General features: G+C 38.2%; 1 protein-coding gene across 1 annotated transcript in view; it reads left to right on the top strand.

The window, feature by feature from the left end:
* SLC26A3 (solute carrier family 26 member 3) overlaps nucleotides 1-22,663 on the top strand; it is a 28,557-nt gene extending 5,894 nt beyond the window's left edge. The window contains exons 6-20 of the mRNA XM_023183093.2: nucleotides 1,214-1,366; nucleotides 1,812-1,894; nucleotides 5,351-5,498; nucleotides 5,610-5,723; nucleotides 5,828-5,905; nucleotides 8,932-9,027; nucleotides 10,435-10,541; nucleotides 12,009-12,078; nucleotides 12,167-12,259; nucleotides 13,822-13,917; nucleotides 14,543-14,776; nucleotides 16,594-16,648; nucleotides 20,516-20,658; nucleotides 20,778-20,843; nucleotides 22,585-22,663. Of these exons, the coding sequence (XP_023038861.1) occupies nucleotides 1,214-1,366; nucleotides 1,812-1,894; nucleotides 5,351-5,498; nucleotides 5,610-5,723; nucleotides 5,828-5,905; nucleotides 8,932-9,027; nucleotides 10,435-10,541; nucleotides 12,009-12,078; nucleotides 12,167-12,259; nucleotides 13,822-13,917; nucleotides 14,543-14,776; nucleotides 16,594-16,648; nucleotides 20,516-20,658; nucleotides 20,778-20,843; nucleotides 22,585-22,608 (1,560 nt within the window). The 3' untranslated portion in view covers nucleotides 22,609-22,663. The remainder of the gene's footprint in view (nucleotides 1-1,213; nucleotides 1,367-1,811; nucleotides 1,895-5,350; nucleotides 5,499-5,609; nucleotides 5,724-5,827; nucleotides 5,906-8,931; nucleotides 9,028-10,434; nucleotides 10,542-12,008; nucleotides 12,079-12,166; nucleotides 12,260-13,821; nucleotides 13,918-14,542; nucleotides 14,777-16,593; nucleotides 16,649-20,515; nucleotides 20,659-20,777; nucleotides 20,844-22,584) is intronic.
* Nucleotides 22,664-22,833: the final 170 nt, after the last annotated feature.

Genomic DNA, 22,833 nt, shown 5'->3' with positions numbered 1-22,833 from the left:
TATTTTCCAAAAGGAAAATATATATATATATTTATATTTATATATATAAAATAAATATATAAATATAAAATATTTATATATTTTATATTTACACACACACATACATATATATGTTTTTAAAACTTTACCATTTTGTCCCAACTTTTAAAATGTTTCTAAAAATCTTATTTTGAAAGAAATTTGCTAATTGAGTTACGAAGTTTTCCTATTTCTTGAAAAGCAGGTCTCATTCTTTTAGAATTGAAGTTCTTGGGTCCTTTTTGCATCCTATTTAGAAAACAAAAGACAATTTACCAATACGTAGATAGGGCAGCAGTTCTCCCTTCCTCCAGAGGATGCAAAATAGAACAGATAGTGTTCTTAGTTTTAAAACTTGGGACAAAATGGTAAAGCTTTTAATAACATAGATTTTGTTTTTTGGAAATATACTTGAGTCAAATATAAGAGAAGTGTTACTTAATTTTTGTTGTTAACATTAGCTCAATGGTAGATGTGTTTGATTTTTAACAACTCCCAACAGTTTTTGGGAGTTGAGACAGAACTTGCTCCAGCTTGGAACCAACACTCTCTCACTTCTATCCAGAGGTATTCCAGAAGTGGAGTGTTCTAGAAGCAATTTGGGATCCAGTTTTGGCCCGCTTGAGCTTTTTGGGGTACATGGATATGGAACCCAACTAGTTTCAAGAAGTAAGACCATGCATAGTGCACAGTTAGCCAGAAAACTGTTTTCCAAAAGTGACATAGAGAGTCAGCTAAGAAATGTGAGGGGCTCTAAACCCCCAAAAAGGGCCAGGAATTGAGCATACTAAGCAAAACTATCAAAGATCAGAAGTTATTCCCTGGACAGAGTAGTGATGGCTGTGAAATAAAGAATGATGACCAAAGAGACCTAATAATGGCAGGAGACCAGTGGTAAAAATGTGAAAAGTATCCAACAAAATTTGACACTAGCCAAAGAGATTCCCGGCAAAAATGCCAGAAGCATTCTTAAACTAGTGTGCCACCTACACTATGCTAATTTACTCTTCTCATATCTCCATCTCTACTCTCTACAATTTCACACTCACAATTAAACAGGAGCAGAACAGGAAATCGCTATCAGTCTCTATCAGTCTTTTTGCTTCCATGTTTATTTTTATTCGTTTGGAGATGTGTTGTATCCAAATTATGCATTAATATAGGGCCTTGGTGATTTTTGTTTTTCTAATTGTAGGTACTATACTCTGTATTCTCACAAATAGAGAAGACTAATATTGCAGACCTGGTGACAGCTCTGATTGTCCTTTTGGTTGTATCCATTTTTAAAGAAATAAATCAGCGCTTCAAAGACAAACTTCCAGTGCCTATTCCAATAGAATTCATTATGGTAATTGATCATTTTCAGACTCTGTCATAGTTACTCTACTGTTTTTATGTCGTAAATCCTTCACCATCTGTAGCTCAGGAGGTTTTAGTGGGGCAGGTCATCTCTGCAGTTTCTGGGCATAATGTTTCGCATGGCTTTCTTCTCATTCAGAATTTAATAACTTCCTCTTATGATTTTGAGTTAATTTTTTCCATGTGAGACAAGCAGAGTGCAGAGAGCACGACCTTTGACAAAATGTTGTGGTAGAGCCATTTGAATTAAAGCTGTGGTTCTCAACCCTGGCGGCATGTTAGAATTGCCTCCGAATTTCTTAAGAAGTAACAAAGCCTGGGCTGGAGTTCTTATTTAACAGGTACAGAAGTGGGTTTTGGCAGTTTATTTTTTTCAAAGCAAAACTCTTACTTGCATCTCACATTTCTAACCTGGGCCATTTGCAACTTTGCAGACCGTGATCGCAACAGGTGTATCCTATGGCTTTGACTTTCAGAAAAGGTTTAACGTGTCTGTGGTTGGGACAATGAATGTTGGGTAAGTGTGTCTTCCATGATGGCATCACCATGCATGAAGCAGAGAGTTAGCAGTAGTGACAGGCGAGGTACAATCCGAACTGCAGGTCACCCTGCAGGTAACTCTCATCAGAATCCTCCCTGCACCCTGGATCCCTAAGGAAGACTCACTGCTTTCCTTCTAGGAAGGAGCTACAAAGAAAAGCAGGGTCTGCAGTTCCTTTTTTTTCAGCCTCCCCACAATGAATGCAGTTCTTAATACCAGAAAGTTTCTACTTGTGGAAGAACTCACAAACAAGATAAGCAGGGACGCAGACCAGCAGAAACTCACTTGAAAGTAAAAGTTAGCAAACTAGTGAAAGTATACAAATAGGCAAAGTAAGGCCAGACACGGTGGCTCATGCCTGAAATCCCAGCAATTTGAGAGGCCTAGGTGAGAGGATCACTTGAGCCCAGGAGTTCAAGACCAGTCTGGGCAACACAGCAAGGCCCCCATCTCTTGTTTTTTTTTTTTTTTTTTTTTTTTTAAAAAAAAAAAAACATATAAATAATACAATAAAGAAAAATAGGCAAAGTAGATGGCTTCTCCTTATAAAGAAACACCAAGTGAAATCAGATTTCCTTGTCCATAAATTACGATAAACAATATGTAATGCTTTGTTTGAAGTTACTGAAGCCAAGTTCTGAAAGTTCAAAAGAGACACTGAAGGAACACAGACACGCCACGTGAGCAGTCCAGATAGGCACACTCTGTCCTTTCTCGCGATCAGATTCAAAACAAGGGTAGGGCAACTTTTCCCACTGCAAAAGGATGAGAAGCCCGGTCTGTACAAGAATTTTAAAATGTACTTCATTACATTTCGTGGATTGAGAAGGAAGATCATTTTGTGCTGTTTCTTCTAACCATAGCATCAGTTTCTTCCAACTTACCAAAGGTTTTCCTGTTTTATTTTTTAAAAAAAGACTTCTCTCCCTCTCTATGCTTAACAAGTATTTGAGAATTCCAGAAATCAACATTTATATGTATTTTTTTTTACTTTAAAGCAGCCAAATTATTTTAAAGGCAAATATATGTATTTTTTATTTTTTTAAAGAAAAAAAATTTTATACCAGATCTTCATGTGTTATACTTCATGAATCTCAAATGTCACTTTTAATTTTTAAAGTTTTAAAGTGGAAATTAGGCTGAAACTGAAAGACTATTTCTAGGGTTTCCTTCTATTCTGCCACTTTCAAGTGATTTCACTTAACTTAAACATCTTGGGAGACATAAACCAAATAGAAAAAATAAATAAATAAATGTAAAATCAAACAGGATCTTGTCAGAAGGGTTTGGAAAATAAAAGATAAACTTAAGATCACTGAGTTATACCTTAAACACCTCAACAACAGTCTTATTTAGTGAGTATATTTTCAATGTCAGTGTACCTGTCTCCACAGTGTGTGGGGTATGGGAACGGGTAACCATTACATTCAACAGAGAGGCAGTGTAACCTAGTAGGTAAGCTCAAGTGTTCTAGAGACAGAGTGCCTGAGATTTGATTCTGACTCACTTTTTGAGCTTGAGCACATTACCAAAAACTCTGTGCCTCAATGTCCTTGGCTGTAGAAATGAGGCTAAAAATACTAGCTATCAAGTAGGATTCTTTTAAGAGTTAAGTGAGTTAATACATGTAACATATTTAAGTGCCTGACTTACAATAAATGTTCAAATTACACTACTATTGTTACTAGTTTAACACCTAAATTAGGTAGCAAGTGCTTGAGCTTTTTATGTTTCATTTTCTTTTTCTGGGTGATAATCGAGTAGGTATTTTAGGTTTTTGTTGATTGCAAATAGAATATAACTGGAAGGTAGTGATTATTAATTATTGCTAACCTGCTGTTCATGAGTATGCCACCTTAGAAGTTATTTTGCAAAGTCTCATACACTAAATACAAATAATTTGGCTGAAGAAAAGTGCTCATTGAAAGAGTAAAGGAAACATAAGGGGTATATTCAGATTCCAGAGGGATCCTGTAATAACAGCTAACAGGTACTTTGTGTTTTACAGTGTGTAAATAGTATTTGCATTTATTATTTGACCCTCCCACTAAACTGTGAAGAAAAGAGAACAAGGCCAGGAACCATGGCTCACGCCTGTAATCCTAGCACTTTGGGAGGCCAAGGCAGGTAGAACACTTGAGGATACGAGTTCAAAACCATCCTGGCCAACATAGTGAAACCCCGTCTCTACTAAAAATACAAAAATTAGCCGGGCATGGTGGCGGGTGCCTGTAGTCCCAGCTACTTGGGAGGCTGAGGCGGGGGGGTCTCTTGAGCCTGGAAGGTGGAGGTTGCAGTGAGCTGTGCACTCCAGCCGAGGAAACAGGAGACCCCCATCTCAAAAATCAGAGAACAAGTGTTATTATCCTCACTCTACAAATGAGGAAATTGTGACTCAGGAAGGGCAGGTGGCAGAGCCAGGAAATGAACTCAAGTCTTTAGACTGTAAATCTTCATCACACCATTCTGTCTATGGTGTTCAGAGACCAGAACAAAAGAATAATAGAGTCCTGGTTATTAAAAAAACAAAGCAACATTCCAAGCTAACCTTTGGATTTATAATGGCATCAGAATATGGTATAATAGTACTTCTTCGGAATTAGAGCTAAAAATGTGGTACCATAGACATTCACAAAATGTGGAAGAGCAATTCAGAAAGAGTTGATTGGACCTAATTAACCCACTTCCAATAAGTCTGATGTCAGAAATAGACATTTACAGGAGTGGAACATTTTAGTAAATTGATGTTGAGTTTGAGATACATGCACCTTTTATAATACAAGTAGTAAATATAATTGAACTGATCTACATTCATGAGGCATAAGCACAGAAGTATGCCCTGTGAGTTGAAGGTTTCTCTGACATATATCACCTTAAAGAGAAACCCACTCTCCATTAGGGTCATGGTTGGCTCTAGCATTTCTGTGTAGTGTAGGGCAGTCCAAGGCCCATCTGTTTACCAGGAGCTTTCCATGAAAAGTTATTATTATCAATGGAAAGAAGACTTTTTTGCTTTCCTTGCCTCACAATTTTGTTTGCTCAAAGGGCCTTCATCTATGGATAACTGTCGGGAGCATTTTGAGTAATACTTTGCAACCCAGCATAACAATACAAGTGGAATAGAAGACATTTTTCAGGAAGCTTATAGGAATACATATGCACATTATAACGTGGTTCTACTGGCAAAATCATATCTCATTTACCACTATCCTTGGATTGAATTCGCAATTTTTTACCAAATTCAGGCAGTGTTGTTTTTCAGCAGTAAGAAAGCAGATTGCAAAGTGGTCAGTGGAGCTAAATTCTTGTTAATCATACTCCAAAGTGAGACACAACTCAGCCTAGATTGCATTCATTCATAGATTTGTCCAATGATTATATCAGTTTATAAATTGGTTGGTGACATTCAGACTTGCTTAATTTTGATTTTAGATTTGAGTCCCCTAAAGCACCTAATGTGACGGTTTTCCAAGAAACCATAGGAGATTGCTTTGCCATCGCAATGGTTGGATTTGCAGTGGCCTTTTCAGTTGCCTGCGTCTATTCCCTCAAACACGATTACCCACTTGATGGCAATCAGGTAAGTATACAAACTACACTGGGTCTCAATGGGCAACTTTAAATAATATTTTGCACACATAATATCAATGGTGCCACTTCTGAAAAAGGTTCCTTCTTGTTTTCCTGTCAGGAGTTAATAGCCTTGGGATTGAGTAACATAGTCAGTGGAGCATTCAGAGGATTTGCTGGGAGTACTGCCCTCTCCAGATCAGCAGTTCAGGAGAGCACAGGAGGCAAAACACAGGTATGTCAAGATCTTTGCTGCAAGCACCGTCCTAGCATTAGTAACTAGGAAATTCAAGCCAGGGGAAAAGTTGAGTTGGTGATAATAATTTTTTATCCTTACAGATTGCTGGGCTTATTAGTGCCATCGTCGTGCTGATTGTCATTCTAGCCATTGGATTTCTCCTGGAGCCTCTACAAAGGGTAACACTCTCTTTGGATAGCATCTCTCCTTTTGGTGGTAAATCAAGACCCTGGTTCTTAAATTCTGAAAGCACAAATTAAACTAGGGGAAAGGAGGTAATGACAAACTCTCAAGTACTCTTCTTAGCCAATACTCTGTGTGAGCCAAAAATATTTCTTTTCCCCTGGCAACGTGTTCTGAATGTTAGGAACACAGATGCCTAACCTGCCTTACCTCCTCTACACTTTGCATGTGCATAGCCCCAAACAGAATTAATGTTGAAATAGGAGGGCACCTGGCACCACACCTTCAACATGCATGCACTGAGTTGAGGTTTTCTTAAAGGTTAAGGTAATCAGGCCCTCTCTCTAATTCAGAGAACGGCGCTACCAGCCACACAACTCGTTCTTAGGAACACACCCTGAAGCTCCTACAACTTTGGTTTAACTCTAAGACCAACACTGTTGGATTGTGGGATGGGAGTGAATAGCCAGCACAGACCTCCCAGCCCTACTCTCATGCTCCTCTGCCTATAAGCTTGAGGGTTTAGTTTAATGCTTTGTAAACTGCTGCAGCACTCAGATGTAAAACATACCATCAGACCCTGGAAAGCAAAGGCTCTCTAGGAGACAAGATGACAGTAAATATATTGTTCCTGTGATTTTAATATAATTTTGAGGTGGTACATGGAGCCCTGCTGACCTCCTTCTAATCCTGGCTCTGCCACTTATTATCTGTGTGATTTTGGGCAAATTACTAAACCTTGCTGAACCTCAAGTGTATTTGTAAAATAGAAAGACAAATAATACCCACTATAGAGAGTGACTATAAAAATAAATAAGAGCATGTATGTGAACTACTTAGCTGACGGTTTGGCATGTGATAAATACTTGATAAATGATAGTCATTATTGTTAACATTATTATTCTTCTACATTGCATTACACTTCTGGCTACAAAGGACATAGAGATATGACACAGCCCACCAATGTCTATTGGCTGTTACCTAGGCCTTTTTTCCTTGTTGGTTGGTAGCCGAACGGTGACTTTGGTCCCAGGTTTCTAGACTCCCAGTGTGGCCATCTCAAAAAGCTCACTGGCCAAATCCATCTTCAAGCAGGGCAGAGAAAAATTTGCTAAAAATATGCATTCTCCATAGGCTATACTTCTGATTTCAAAATAAGTGGCATAAAAGGAATGAAAAAGTCACCACTAAAGAAACAGAAGAACGTATCTCAATAAAAATAAACACACATACACTCACCCCTACAGAGAGAACTCCACCCTCTCATACTTCTCCCTGGGTGTAAACTTGGGTTCTACCTAGCCCACATCAATTTGGAAACACTAAAGAAATAATTACCAAATGTTGTCCAAGATTTAATCAAAGCCCCTTTTTAAAAGGGTCCTGTGATATGTTCTTTTTAGATCCTTGTGGTCAGGAATGTCTTCGTTTCATTCACCTGAATAACTATTTTGCTTCTTTTTATCATATGAAGGCAAAATAACCCATAGTAAAAGCTCATAATAGATATTTGTTGAGTTCTCACTGCATGTCAGCAGAGCTCTAAGCATTTTATCTTCATTTAATCCTTTATATCAAATGCAGTATGGATACCATGTTCCTGCGGAAATTATCCCCCTTTCCTTTCTGTGATTTCTTAATGCTCTGTAATGTTTACTTTAAAAGTACTCTGTTATATATGTATGTCATTGTAAATTATTTCAAATTGTTTTTCCGTAGAATACTGACTAGATGGGAAATAATGCCCAATAAAAAAAAAGAAGTCTCTTCGCACAGGTGTCTCTTGACATATTTTATACTTAGAGAATTTAAAGTCCTGCAAAGTGGAGAGGCCTGTTGTACAGTCCTCTGAATTCTTCACCTAGCTACCACAATGGTGACATCTTACATAGCTGTAGTACAATATCAGTACAATACATTAGTATAGTATGTTAAGTAGATTACAGACTTCATTCAATTTTCAGCATTTTTTAACTGGCATTCACTTGTGTACCAAATTTCTAGACCATATTTCTTCTAAGTTGTGACCTCTATTCTCACAGTTAGTAAAATTAATTGCTTAGATATTATATTATAAGGATTACCTGTGAAAATTAGAAATAGGCAGATCAGTTCTACCGTCCTCAAGATATAAAAATAAAAACTGTGTATGGCTTTTCTTTGTACATTGTGTTTTCATGGTATAGCAGTATACAAATTCCATACTCTATTCAGAATAAAACAACGTAAATTGGCAGGGGGAATGGGAGGGTGAGGGGCATGTTCCTACAATTATGTTAAAATCCAAAGAACAAAGAGAATGTACTTAGCTATTCAGCATTTCTCACCCTAACTATCACAATACCTGCAAGACAAAAGATCACATTCTGGCAGTGGAAGAATTGGAAGCCTGAAGTGTGGCTGTAGGGATTAGCACTGGCCTGGGAAATACTCATTCATTGGCTCAGCCACTCATTCACTGACTAATTTTAAAGCCCCTCCTATGTGCGTTTAACATAGTAGGTTCTGGGGATACAGCAGGAACTAGATAGATATGTTTCATGCTGTCTCAGAAAGCCCACCTCAAGTCATCTCATTCCAGGACCTCAAGCTCCCCAAGCTATTATTATTATTATTTTTTAACAAAGACCAACCCCCTTCTCCTTGACTCCAATAAACAAACACACATTAGACTGTCTCTGCTTGGGAAGAATTTATTCCAAGTGTTTATCTGTCATATGTCTGAAGGTCTGCCTTTCTCTGTCCCAAGGTGCAGGCTACTAAATGCCATCAGATCATCTATCTCATAATCACAAGAGCAGTCTAGACCTTGTCACTTTGGTGGGGACAAAGTCATTCATAGGAACAGGTCAGAGTCCCAGTTCTGGTGTGTCCTGTGTGGCATCGCACACCGGAAAAGGGTGTATGCTTTGATTTGCTTTGAGGCCCTTTAAAGCACACACTTATCTACAGCCTTCACCTTTGCTTCCATATGATTTATTTCATTAACTTAAAGTACATCTGATGTTTATGTTTTTCACAGTCCGTCCTGGCAGCTTTAGCACTGGGAAACTTAAAGGGAATGCTGATGCAGTTTACTGAAATATGCAGATTGTGGCGAAAGGATAAATATGATTGTGTAAGTAGAGGCAATAGTATTTGAAAGAGAGATGAATCACAATAGCATTTTAACGTTAATGTGAAATGAATGTTTATATGTAAACTAAGTGAAATTTTGTTTCTATATATCTGTTCATAATAACCTTAGTTTGTTTTATTTGTTATTTTTAAATGCATACTCTAATGATTATTTTCTGGGACTTTAAAAAAATGGGCTACTTTTAATTTAAAAGAAGAGGCTCCATGAAACACTAGTCTAGAACTTCCTTAGGCCTATTCTAAAAGTTCTTGCAGTAATCCGAAATACCACAGAAACTCTTGGAATTTTAGGGTATGTATGGCTTCTGTTTTTCATTACATAATGTGTTTGTTTCCACAAATCTGTGAAGAACTTAATTTCTGAACATTCCTTTTGGAAATACTCTCATTTGGAAAGGCTCCCCCTTGCTCTCACATGCTTTGCTATTTTAACAGGGTCAAAGTCTGTGGTGTAAAAATGCTAGTTAACATACCTTTAGGTATTTAAAGATCATAACTAGTAAACTACAGTTGGTTTACTTTTGTGGGGTATTTTAACACCCTTTTGGCATGCTAAAATTCTTATAAAGATAGCAACCATCAATTAAATCCACAGACCAAGAGTAAAACATTAGTATAAGCTCTACCAGTTAATTTGTTGATTTTATTTTATTTTTTCTTCAGAGATAGGATCTCCCTCTGTCACCCAGGCTGGAGTGCAATGGTGCCCTCCTAGCTCACTATAACCTCTAACTCCTGGGCTCAGGCAATTCTCCTGCCCCAGCCTCCTGAGTGCTATGACTACAGCTGCACACCACCATCCTCAGCTAATTTTTTAAAATTTTTTGTAGAAACAGATTCTCACTATGTTGCCCAGGTTGGTCTTGAACTCCTGGCCTCAAGTGATCCTCCCACCTCAGCCTCCCAAAGTGCTGGCATTACAGACGTAAGCCTTCAGGCCTAGTCTAATTTGCTGATTTTAATGAATAGCAGCTGGTTATATTAGGTTGGTGCAAAAATAATTGCAGTTTTTGCAATTATAATTATCACTGTGACAGACAATTCCATTTCCTAAATGGGTTGGAAATGGGATTAGAAATGAATACACTTTCTTTGAATCCTCTTATGTTTGCTTGTGTTTTTGTGGCCCAGAACCTGAGCCAGCAGAAATGACCTCTTGAGACAAGCGTCTTCTGTGCACTTTGCTCCCTTGCCCAAGATGACAACTTCCAACTTCCAACTTCCACCACGTCTGGCAAAGTTTTTAATTTTTTTTTTTTTTTATATATAGAGACAAGGTCTCACTGTCTCTACAAAAAAAGAAAAAAAAGTTTTTTTAAAGACCCCGTCTCGACATTGCACTTTAATCAAAGTAAATTGTAGTGTATGTGTTGCTTTCTTTTCACAGTTAATTTGGGTCATGACCTGCATCTTCACCATTGTCCTGGGACTCGCTCTAGGCCTGGCAGCTAGTGTGGCATTTCAACTACTAACCATCGTGTTCAGGACCCAATTGTGAGTGCTCAAAGTGCTCTGCATCCAAGCATGCTTGGACCTGCCCAAATCAGAAGAGAAAAAAAAATGTCACTGGCTAAGAGAACAGTAGTTGGTTGATAGGTGTGCATTTCTATCAGGATGGGATAGTTTATTCTCCCCCCAGTTGCTCATCTCAAGGCCTGAAGGGCAATAGCATGGCCCAGCTTTGGAGTATCAGCCCAGGGAGGAGACCTGCTGTTGGTCTGCTCCTGGCTTTGACTCCAGTTCAAATAAATCATATAAATCTCTGAGTCTGTCCTCCCAGCTATAAACCAAAAGTAATTCTATTCCAAGCAGGTTTAATGTCTTTGCCTTGTACTTGTTAAACATGGAAATGTGTTACTGAGACTGTGAGATTCTTTCCATCTAGTGGATGGATTTCTTTTATAGGTTGTTAGATTGCACTCATACCTTTAAAATATGGAGCTGGATTAGAGAACTTCTCAAAGGCTCCTCTTTAAAAATTCTACAAAAGCCATTTGGAATTCTTGATTTTTAATAATAATTCAGTCCAAGCATCTTTTTTGTTATTGTTTATTTATTTATTATTTTTTGAGACAGAGTTTCGCTCTTGTCACCTAGGCTGGAGTGCAATGGTGCAATCTCGGTTCACTGCAACCTCTGCCTCCTGTGTTCAAGCAATTCTCCTGCCTCAGCCTCCCAAGTAGCTGGGACTATAGGTGCCTGCCACTGCACCTGGCTAATTTTTGTATTTTTACTAGAGATGGGGTTTCACCATGTTGGCCAGACTGGTTCATGAACTCCTGACCTAGGGTGATCTGCCCACCTCAGCCTGCCAAAGTGCTGGGATTACAGTCATGAGCCATGGCACCCAGCCTTGATTTTTAAAAATCTTTGCCATGTAACATCACTACCAAGTGGTTGCTAAGCCTATTTTGAATTACATGGTGTGACAGAGAAAGAGGCTTCCTTGGGAACTAAGGAGTTCTAGAACAGAAGTTGTTATCACAAAGTCAATCCCTGACTGATGGAATACATCGATATTGAAATACTCCTGCACTCTTTCATTTATTTATATTTCATTCCATTATTTACTGGGAACCCATCAAACATAGAGACAAACTGAATGGTCATAAGCAAGTCATTTTACTTTTCCATGTCCTCATCCATACAACTGGGTAATCATATCTGCCTTACCTCATGGAATAACTGTGACATTCAGAAACAAAATGGCAAAAGCATATGGAGTGCTTTGTAAACTGTAACATGACAAATGGGAGGCACTTTTTAGGTGTTGTGAGAGGACACAAAGATAAGTAAAACAAGGTGTTCACCTTCCAGAGTCTCTGATGGCATGATAATTCCACAACCTTTTACATTTTGAAAAGTGAGCCTGCTTTGGTATGCTGGGAAAAAAATCAGTGTTAGCCTTATAGGCTTAACAAACATACATGAATGATTTACTTGGTGTTTTTCTCCCGACAGTCCAAAATGCAGCACGCTGGCTAATATTGGAAGAAGCAACATCTATAAGAATAAAAAAGATTATTATGATGTAAGCGAGATTCATTTTTTTGACTTGCTAAATGATATTAAGTATGGATCTAATGGGCACCATCTAACAATGCTTCTCTGCCTTATAGATGTATGAGCTGAAAGGAGTGAAAATTTTCAGATGTCCATCTCCTATCTACTTTGCAAACATTGGTTTCTTTAGGCAGAAACTTATCGATGCTGTAAGGTTTGGGGTTATTTAATTTTTTTCCTTGTAATCTTACTGAATATCTGCAAATGTCATTATTCTGTAAGGTCATTGTTGAGGCTGGGTTATGTCACGTATGTTGAGGTGGGGTTGTGTCAGTGTTTTTTGTCCCATGTCCCAGAGCAGATGAAACTACCTTATGGGAGTTTGTTAATAGGTTGGGAAATAAGCCTTTTCAGCTGACATCTAATATAGAAGAATCCTTTTCTCAAATTCTGCTGTAGAGTAAAAAAAATTTACCACATTTTGGGCTGCTGGCTTTTAGTAGGTGTCATCCTACAGATTTTCTTTGGGCATCAACTTCAGAAACAATGAAGGAGCATTTAATATTTGACCACATCATCAAGAGATTCAGTATAGCGGTTGTAAATGAACAGTTAATACGAATAACAATAAATACTGAGTGCCCCTGGCAAACTGAAGAGATGATGACAAGGAAGCAATCTTGACAGTTAACAAAAAAAACTCAGTCCTCCCTCTTGAAACATGGCTTTGGTCTCTCTGTACCTTGCATAGAGCCTCTGCCTTAAACCTTAACTATTATTATTAGTTTGATATGCATCACATATTTTTCTACCCACTTTTTTGTTGTTGTTTGCAAAATGAGATTATATTGTATATTTGGTTTTCTGTACTGCCCTTTTTGATTACTCTAGTAAACTTCCATCTAACTATATTTTTTGTCAAGGATTTGTGGTTTTTTTTTTTTTTTTTTTTTTTTTTTTTTAGACAAGGTCTTGCTTTGTCACCCAGGCTGGCATGATCACAGCTCACTGCAACCTCAAACTCTGGGGTTCAAGCAATCCCCCTGCCTCAGCCCCCCAAGTAGATGAGACTCCAGGCATGTGCCACTATACCCCACTAAGTTTTAAATTTTTTGTAGAGACAAGTGCTTGCTTTGTTGCCCAGGCTGCCCTTGAACTCATGGCCTCATGCAATCCTCCCACCTCGGCCTCCCAAAGTCTTAGGATTGGAGGTGTGAGCCACCACGCCTGGCCGAGGATTTTTTATTACATAATTTGATCCTCCTCTCTTATTTATCTGGAACTAAATATTACAGCAATAAGAATTCATTAGTGTCAAAAAAAAAGAAAGAAAATACTAAAATTATAAAATAAAATTATATAATAACACACATACAATTATATAAATTTTAATAAGATAAAAATTACATACAAGCAGAATACTTATGTAAGTGCCACTCATACTCAATAAATAGAAAATAAATAAAATAAAATCCCCTAAGAGTTGTGTAGGTTCCAAACACAAACAGATTCAAACAGATAATTTATGGATGAATCCTGGACTGTGTTATACAAAAGCTTTTGACTGTTGGTAACTGCACACAGGTGGAGCAGACCATGGGTCTGACACAATGTTGTTGCTGATATTGTTTAAACCACGTTTAAATTTTGTTACAAATATTTTTATTATCTGTCCCAATCCCTCAAATCACTCCAGTTAAAGTTGTTAGAATTATGCTATATACATAACAGAATATTGAGTACTCTTGTAACATAGCAATGGGTTTCTCAGGTTGGCTTCAGTCCACTTCGAATTCTACGCAAGCGCAACAAAGCTTTGAGGAAAATCCGAAAACTGCAGAAGCAAGGCCTGCTGCAAGTAACACCAGTAAGTTCCTTGACCACATTTCTATGCATTATACCTAAAAGCTTAGTAAAGGATGATTCAAGGGGTTAGTTCCATTCCTTTAAGTGAAATGCAAGATAAACAAGGGATTTCATGTGTTAATGAGTGTTATATTTTAAAATGACATCCTTTTGAGGGTCTCCCTAAAATTTTTATTCTCCTGGGAAAAGCACCAAACACAAGTGTCTACAATCTTGTTGTTGTTTTGAGACAGTGTCTCGCTCTGTGGCCTAGGCTGGAGTGCAGTGGTGCGATCACAGCTCATTACAGCCTTGACCTCCCAGACTCAAGTGACCCCGCCACCTCAGCCTGCAAGTAGCTGAAACTACAAGCACATGTGCCACCACGCCTGGCTAATTTTTTAATTTTTTTGCAGAGATGGGGTCTTACCATGTTGCCCTTGCTGGTCTCAAACTCCTGGGCTCAAGTGATCCTCCCACCTCGGTTTCCTAAAGTGCCGGGATTACAGGCATGAGCCACCACACGTAGTCCAATTCCATTGCTTGGCTCAACTCTGAATCAGTGCTTCTGAAACTCACTGGCTATCTCTGACATACACAATGTTTTTCTTGGTCACAGTTTTTACGCTTGTTATCTTCTCCTGCAGAAAGGATTTATATGTACTGTTGATACCATAAAAGATTCTGACGAAGAGCTGGACAACAATCAGATACAAATACTGGACCAGCCAATCGATACCACAGACCTGCCCTTCCAGATTGACTGGAATGATCAGCTTCCTCTCAACATTGAGGTCCCCAAAATCAGCCTCCACAGCCTCATTCTCGACTTTTCAGCAGTGTCCTTTCTTGATGTTTCTTCAATGAGGGGCCTTAAATCGGTAATTTCTTTGTTCTTAATGGAAACAACCAATCAATGACTGAAGGTAAAAAAAAAAATTGTATTTGTGGGCTGGGCACAGTGGCTCACGCCTGTAATCCCAGCACTTTGGGAGGCTGAGGTGGGTGGATCACCTGAGGTCAGGAGTTTGAGATCAGCCTGGCCAACATGGTGAAGCCCCATCTCTACTAGAAATACAGCTGGGCGTGGTGGCATGCACCTGTAATCCCAGCTACTTGGGAGGCTGAGGCAGGAGAATGGCTTGAACCTGGGAGGTGGAAATTGCAGTGAGCCAAAATTGCACCACTGTACTCCAGGAACAGAGCGAGACTCTGTCTCAAAAAAATAATAATTGTATTTGTGGAAGGATGCTCCTTTAGGTAACATGCATTTAATTAGAAACAAATTATAATCTTAGAGTATTCCATGGAGGGAAAGGTGGTGTTCAGTGGACTCTTGAAAACGGCATTTTCCATGAGACTGGGTACTATATTGAAGGGAATCAAATCCACAATACTAATGTATGATGAATCTGCTGGTGGACAACTATGCTCACATTCCTTTCAAATTTCAATTCTGTGGTGTTTTCAAATCTTTGTGGGCATAGTATCTAAATTATTCTGAAATCAGAGAAGATCTGGAAAGGTCCTGGGAAAAAATGTAAGAGTGGATCCTTTTGTTTTACTCCTCATTCACTATAAGCTGATTTTCACATGGCTAAAACCCAAATAGATATATGAAAGAATAAATGTCACATGTGATTTCAAAACACGACTGACAATCAAATTGCAGCCTGTTTTCTTTCTACAGATTTATCACATTTCTAAAATAAATTAGTTTCTAACAGAAATGCAGAAACATATAAAAAGAAAATTTAAGAAATTCTACATCTTTCTCTCTTTTTCTTGGATTTTCACAAAAATCTGCCCAAGGGAGAGCTGACCTAAGATAAGACCTATTAAGCATGAACTGGATACATGTGAACTGGATACAAAATTAGAAAATGGAAGAATTTTTTTTTAATGTTAACATCATGTAACTCTTAAGTCTACTTGCGTTTTCTTTTCTTTTTTTGGTTTCAGTTTTTGCTTATTTTAGCTTTTGATTACTTTAGCTTACTGTTTCTGCATTTTCACACACACATACACACACACACACACACATTTATTTTTTGGTTCTAGCAGTATAACAAAAGGACAGGGGCTCTAATTCTTAGTTAAGTGCCTAGAAGAGGTTCTGAAAGTGTTTACTGATGACGGCAATGATATTGATATTAATGATCATCTAACCTGATCAACAATATAAGCTACTTTTCTTACCTTCCATGATCTTACTCATATCACTACTGGTATTTGTTCTTAGCCTAGAGACCAGAAAAATGTATAAAGATTCATTGGTGCTAGATATATCCATTCATTGTGGACAAGAATAATTAGCAACTCATGATCCGTAGGTTCTTTTTTTAAACTTTTATGCAGCAAGAAAGCTCTAGTTGAGATCATCCCAAAGAAGACACTATTTTAAAATTAAATCAGAGTTGTTCTTATGAGTTTGAGACAGAACATTTTCCCATAATACTCCCTTCAAGAATTATCATTTTTAACTTCTTACTGAGGAGAAGGGCTCCTTTATTTGGGTTTATTTCTGTCATAGAGGCTTGGTTTTAACTTTAGTATCTCTTGACACTATTATCTCTTTTGAAAATGTTAAAGCTTCTGAAAGCAATATATCACCCGTAAGGTATAATTCTGATTGTTTTCTTTATATTTCTGACAAGTGAAACTGTTCCCTAAGGAAGATATACTTTCTTTTTAACAGATTTTGCAAGAATTTATCAGGATCAAGGTAGATGTGTATATTGTTGGAGTTGATGGTAAGCAGCTTTATTTTTGCTTTATGTTCTGACAATCACTTCAGGCTCAATGCCAACTCTCAATCTAGACAGCCTCTCCAAAGAATGAGTATTTTATATAAACAAGATGAAAATCTAATTTGCAGCCAACCCAATAAAAATCCCTATGGAAACATCATCTTTGTATTTTAGTTATGTTGATATGTAATTAAATAAATTCTACAATTTGAATCCTGATTTCATAGGCAACAAAGGAGGAATATATTAACTATTTTTCACTCTAAATTTCCTGAAAAATTAGCCTCGTTTTCTGTCTCTCTTCCTCCCTTCCCTTGCACTCTCCAGCCCATAATAATTTGGTTTAGCTTCACCTGCTGATGAGACCATCCTTGCCAAGGTTATCAGCAATGTCCAGATTGTCAGGATTAACTGCCTTCGTCTCAGGTCTCTCTGCAGCAGTGTACTTAAGCATCAGGCGCTCTCTCTAGCATTTGTCTTTGAAACTCTCTCCCTTCCTGACTCTGGCAAGACATTTCTGTTTCACCTCCTACCTCTCAAACATCTCCTCAGGGTCAGACATTGGTTCAACTCCCACTCTTTCAGTCTTCCCCAAGCTTCAACCTTACACTCTATACCATGGTTCTAATTCCACAGACTTTTTCTAGTCAATTTCCTACATGTTTACAATTTCATGTATATCTACTTGTTAATGAATCCCCAAACTATACCTCCAGCCCAGACCTTTCTTCTGAGCTGCAGACCAATGGACTCCACTGTCCGGATATCCCCCAGGCACCTCAGATACACATTTTAAAAACTACGTATATGATTCCCCTTCCCAAAAATACTTCTTTCCTATCACAATCACTGCATCACTGCTTACCTAGTTTTCCAGATAGAAACCCTGAAACCATCACCAACTTCTCCTCTCCTTCCCTCTAGTCAGTGAGTCACCAGGTCCTATAAATATTTCCTCTTAAATCAGTCTCTTTCTATCCATTTCCAGAACTTTAATCTAGACCCTTCTCATTTCTCAACTAGGCCTTCTAGAAGGACTTTCTAACTAATATCCTTGCCCATCCCTATAATGCTCTCCCATCCCATTTTCTGAAGAAAGCTTCTTCAGGCAGTTTTCCAACAATAACTGAAAACATTCTTGCCTTCTTATTTCCTGTCTCTTCCCTAGATCCTAGGACATCATGGGCATTCAGTAAAGACTTACTGAATACCTACTATTTATCAGGCACTGTTCTGGGTGCTGGGAATACAGCAGTGAATCTGACAAGCCCCTGTCCTCATGAAGCTTATAGTCGCATCGGAAAGCCATATAATAAACAAATAAAAGCATATTTCAGGTAGTGATAAGTGCTAAGAAAAAAGCAGGGTTAAGAAACAGAGGCTGGGAGTGGTGGCTCATGCCTATAATCCTAGCACTCTAGAAAGCTGAGGCAGGCAGATCACTTAAGCCCCAGAGTTTGAGATTAGCCTGAGCAACATGGTGAATCCCCATCTCTAAAAAAAAGAATAAAAAATTAGCTGGGTGTGGTGGTATGTGCCTGTAGTCCCAGCTACTCAGGAGATTGAGGTGGAAGGATGGAAGGATCACTTGAGCCTGGGAGGTCGAGGCTGCGGTGAGCTGTGATCATGCCACTGCACACCAGCCTGGGTGACAGAGCAAGACTGTCTCAAATTAAAAAAAAAAAAGAAAGAGAGAGAGAGAGAGGAAACAGAGAGAGAGGAAGGAAGGAAGGAAGGAAGGAAGGAAGGAAGGAAGGAAGGAAGGAAGGAAGGAAGGAAGGAAGGGAGGGAGGGAGGGAGGGAGGGAGGGAGGGAGGGAGGGAGGGAGGGACTGCTGATCAGGGATGTCCAGCAAATGACATTTTTAGTAGAGACTAGAATGAAGTGAGGCAGTCAACCTTGACAGTACTTAGGCGGAGCTTTTTAGGGAGAAGAGACAAGAGGTACACAAGTCCTTCGAAAGGTATAAAATTGGCATCCTTAATCTCTCCCTTTCTACTGGATCCTGTCCCTAAAATATACAGACGTATTCCAGTTTCAAGACTTTTTAAAAAAAACTTTTAAGTTCAGGGGTACACATGTAGGTTTGTTACATAGGTAAACTCGTGTCATGGGGGTTTGTTGTGCAGATTATTTCATCATCCAGATATTAAGCCTAGTATCCATAAGTTATTTTTCCTGATCCTCTCCCTCCTCCCACCCTTCACCCTCAGATAGGCCCCAGTGTTTATTGTTCCCCTCCATGTGTCCACGTGTCCTCATCATTTAGCTCCCAATTATAAGTGAGAATATGCAGTATTTGGTTTTCTGTTTGCATTAGTTTGCTGAAGGATAATGGCCTCCAACTCCATGTACCTGCAAAGGATATTATCTTGGTTTTTTTATGATTATATAGTATTCCATGGTGTATATGTACCACATTTTCTTTATCCACTCTATTACTGATGGGCATTTACGTCGAGTCCATGTCTTTGCTATTGTGAATAGTTCAGCAATCAACATACGCATGCATACATCTTTAAAACAGAATGATTTATATTCCTTTGGGTATATACCCAGTAATGGAATTGCTGGGTCAAATGGTATTTTTATCTTTAGCCCTCTGAGGAATCACCACACTGTGCTTATACACTGTTGGTGGGACTGAAAATTAGTTCAATCATTGTCAAGGCTTCCTTATAATTAAAAATATCCCCTTGATCCCAGGAACCTTTAATTTATTAACAATTTTACCCTTTTCCATCATCCCAGATATCTTGGAAAGTATCTGTTCCTGCTGTCTCTGCTGCCTGGCATTCTTTTCAGTCTTTATCAAAGATTATCACCTTCCTTCTCATTGCACACCACCCTCTCCATCCCAGATCCTGGTGGCCACGATGCCCTCCATGCTCCCTCTCCCTCTATCACTGAAAGCTTGTCTGTGAATGGAAGAATCCACCTCCATGATTGTGTACCTTCTCTTCCTCCACTTTTCTCCAAATCCTAGGCACTTTTAGATGGTACCTGCTCAAGTTTTCCCAGATACCCACCAAGAGGTAACTTTCTCAGAATTTTCATAGTACTTGATCTATCTCTCTCTTATATATTCAACAAAAAATATGAAGACATACTATGTGTTGGGAATTATTCTAAAACTAAGAAAACAAGGGAAAAAACTAGATTGCTCCTTGCCCTCGTTATTATACAACACGTTTTCTGTCAGTACTACAGGAATATATAAATAAATGTTCTATCTTCCTTGAGGGCAAGATTCAGGTCTAATTTATCTTTTGATCTTTCTTATTACTCAGCCAGAGTTTTGCACATGGCAGACATAAGGTAATAGTTGGTTGAGTAATCTATGTAAATGAATGCTGTTTAGTGCCTACAAAAATGGGATTTCTCAAAGATGACTAGAGAGGTAAGTGGTAAGGAAGATGTTTTCTCATAAAACCCAGCAGCTTTGCGAAAATGGGCTACAATAAAGAACCATAGCATATCACTGGTCCATAAACACATGTTCCATTTTGGCAGAATCCTAAACTTTAATAAGAACCCACACTTGATACTCCAATCATTAAGCAGGGAGATCAATTCACTAGGTTCCTGCCTAAATGAGTTTTCTTCTAGGAACTACTGTTTTTCATTTGCTCCTTTGCCTTCCTCCTTTTTACATTAGGGCATTAAATTTTTTTTATTACAAAGGTATTTGTTAGTTCCAAAAGACATTGTACTAAAGATAGACCGGTATTATACCACTGCAACCTACAAACAACCAAATGTCAATGAAACGCACATTTGCAAATGGAAGGTGAAATTACTAGCCTCAAGGAAAAACTGGTGGTCAAACAATTGCTTTTTTCCTAAAAGTTACTGTTTTTTTCTCTTCAGATGACTTCGTTGAGAAGCTTAACCGGTATGCATTTTTTGATGGTGAAGTGAAAACCTCGATACTTTTCTTAACAATCCATGATGCTGTTTTGCATATTTCGATGAAGAAAGATTACAGTACTTCAGAGTTTAAACCCAGTCAGGTACCAGCTCTTTGATGACTTTCACAATTGCATAAGCAGCCACTCCTTAAATTTCTCTTTATTTTTCAACATTAAAAAAAATCAGCCCCTAATCCCTATTTCCATTCTCTTTTTCTCAGGAAAAAGATGGAAAAATTGATTTTACCATAAATACAAATGGAGGATTACGTAATCGGGAATATCAGGTAAGATTCTTCAACAGGTTTATCTTCACCTAGACATCACAGCAAAAAAAAAAAAAACAAAACAAAAAAAAAAAAACAAAAAAACACCTTCAAAGTAGTGAGGCCACTTCCTGCATGTGGCAGAAAGCCCAGCACTTGCTTGAGCGTCTGTGCCTCATCCCTAGAGAACTGAAGCAATGCTAACCAATCTCACAGGGAGTTTTTGGGAAAAGAAACTCAGACCCGTACAAAAAAAGGATGAAAAAATAGTGATAACAGATCTCCGTTAATGCAATATTGAGCATATCTTCTTTTATTTTTGAAACCACTTACAACAATGCTCTTAATTCTGGCCCTGTAATAATCCACGCAGCAGGGAAGGTATTGCTATTTCCATTTACAGGTGAATAAGCAATGAAAATGATAAGCTAATACACACCTCCCAATAGTCAGAAGCTTGAGAAGTCACAGTGTCCAGTCAAGCAATGAAACAAGTTTCTATCCTTCCTTACTAGAGTGAGTTGCTAATTCAGCATTTAACTGGAGAGTCCCACTTCATTGTAGATGTTCATTTCTAGAACATTCAGTCCTTTAAAGCAATGTTTCTAGTTTGGGAAAAGTAGAATCACAAATTAAAATGGGTTTCTGCTGTAGGCCAGGTAGATGGCAGGTGTATTACATTCAGTATCTCAATCCTTATAACAATATACAAAGGAGATATCTTCATTTTCCAAATGAAAAAAAAAAAAAAAAAAAAAAAAAAAACAGGAAACAGGCTTAATTTGCTTGAGGGCACACATCAAGTGACCCCAACAGGATTGCACTAAGATCTTTCTGATGACAAGACCTGTATTCTGTTCACTATAGTACGCCATCTCTATCCTCTGGTGAAAAACTAACGGATTGAGGGACCAGAGAAAGAATTTAATGATTGTCTTCAAGCATGGCAGGCAGCTGGTGGTATTTCTCTTAGTTGAAAGGTCTCAAAAAAGGAATTTCTAATCGAAATGAAAAAGAAATGCATAGCATAAGATAAATCTGGAACATTATTAAGAGTGGTATCAAGTAGCAAAGGTCAGATAAAAAGGCCATTCCAGAAAACTGGATAGACCTGAGTAAGAGGCGAACGTAGATAAGCACCATGATTCTGTCTCCCAGGACTAGATTCCAGAGAAACCCAATAAAACTGGCACCTTGCCTGAGTACCTTATAAGAAGAGCCTCGCACCAGAAATCCTCTCCTCAGTAACTGCATTCAGAATTGTCACCAAGTATTGGAGGATAAAGGGTAGGAACAGCATTTAAACTTCATGTCTGACCCAAACACTAGAACCCATTGTCTAACAAGTGTAGTCAGCACATCGGTGGACCTTGGCTTCCCCGTATTAAAAAAAGAAACATTTAACACCAGCTCTTTGTCCGGCCTCTGGGAAGGTAAATCATCAGCTGTGGATAGGCCACCAGTGGTGACTGGGGTAAAAGCTGAATGTACCAGGCCAACACATAGAGTTCTTTGGAACAAATGTGAAGAAAGATATTGCTACAACACACTGTACCATTACTTTAAGTTAAATTACGCCTTTGAATTACAATGTGGTATCACATGAATCTATGTTAAACAAGTAGTGATGGAAGATACTCGATCATTAAAATTCAAGACAAAAAAAAACTGATAACTCTGGTAAATTCTAGCTCCTAAGATGTGATCATTGTAACAGAACTTGACAAGTGTTTTAAAACAGTAACTTTCTGTCTTCTTCCAGGTACCAGGTGAAACAAAATTCTAATCAACATATAATTCAGAGGGATCTTCTACTGACCATGACATAAAAAACAACTTTATACCCAGAAAGTTATTGATAAGTTCATACATAGTATGAAGAGTATTTTTGACAGAATATGTTTCAAACTTTGGAACAAGATTGTTCTAGTATGGCATATTCTTCACATATCTAGTATGAAATTATGTAAATATTCTTAATTTTATATCTTGTAGATTTATCAAAGGACAA

This window comes from Piliocolobus tephrosceles, chromosome 8 (genome assembly GCF_002776525.5).
Source record: "Piliocolobus tephrosceles isolate RC106 chromosome 8, ASM277652v3, whole genome shotgun sequence".
NCBI classification, from domain to species: domain Eukaryota; kingdom Metazoa; phylum Chordata; class Mammalia; order Primates; family Cercopithecidae; genus Piliocolobus; species Piliocolobus tephrosceles.
This window is presented reverse-complemented; position numbering and strand designations above follow the sequence as displayed.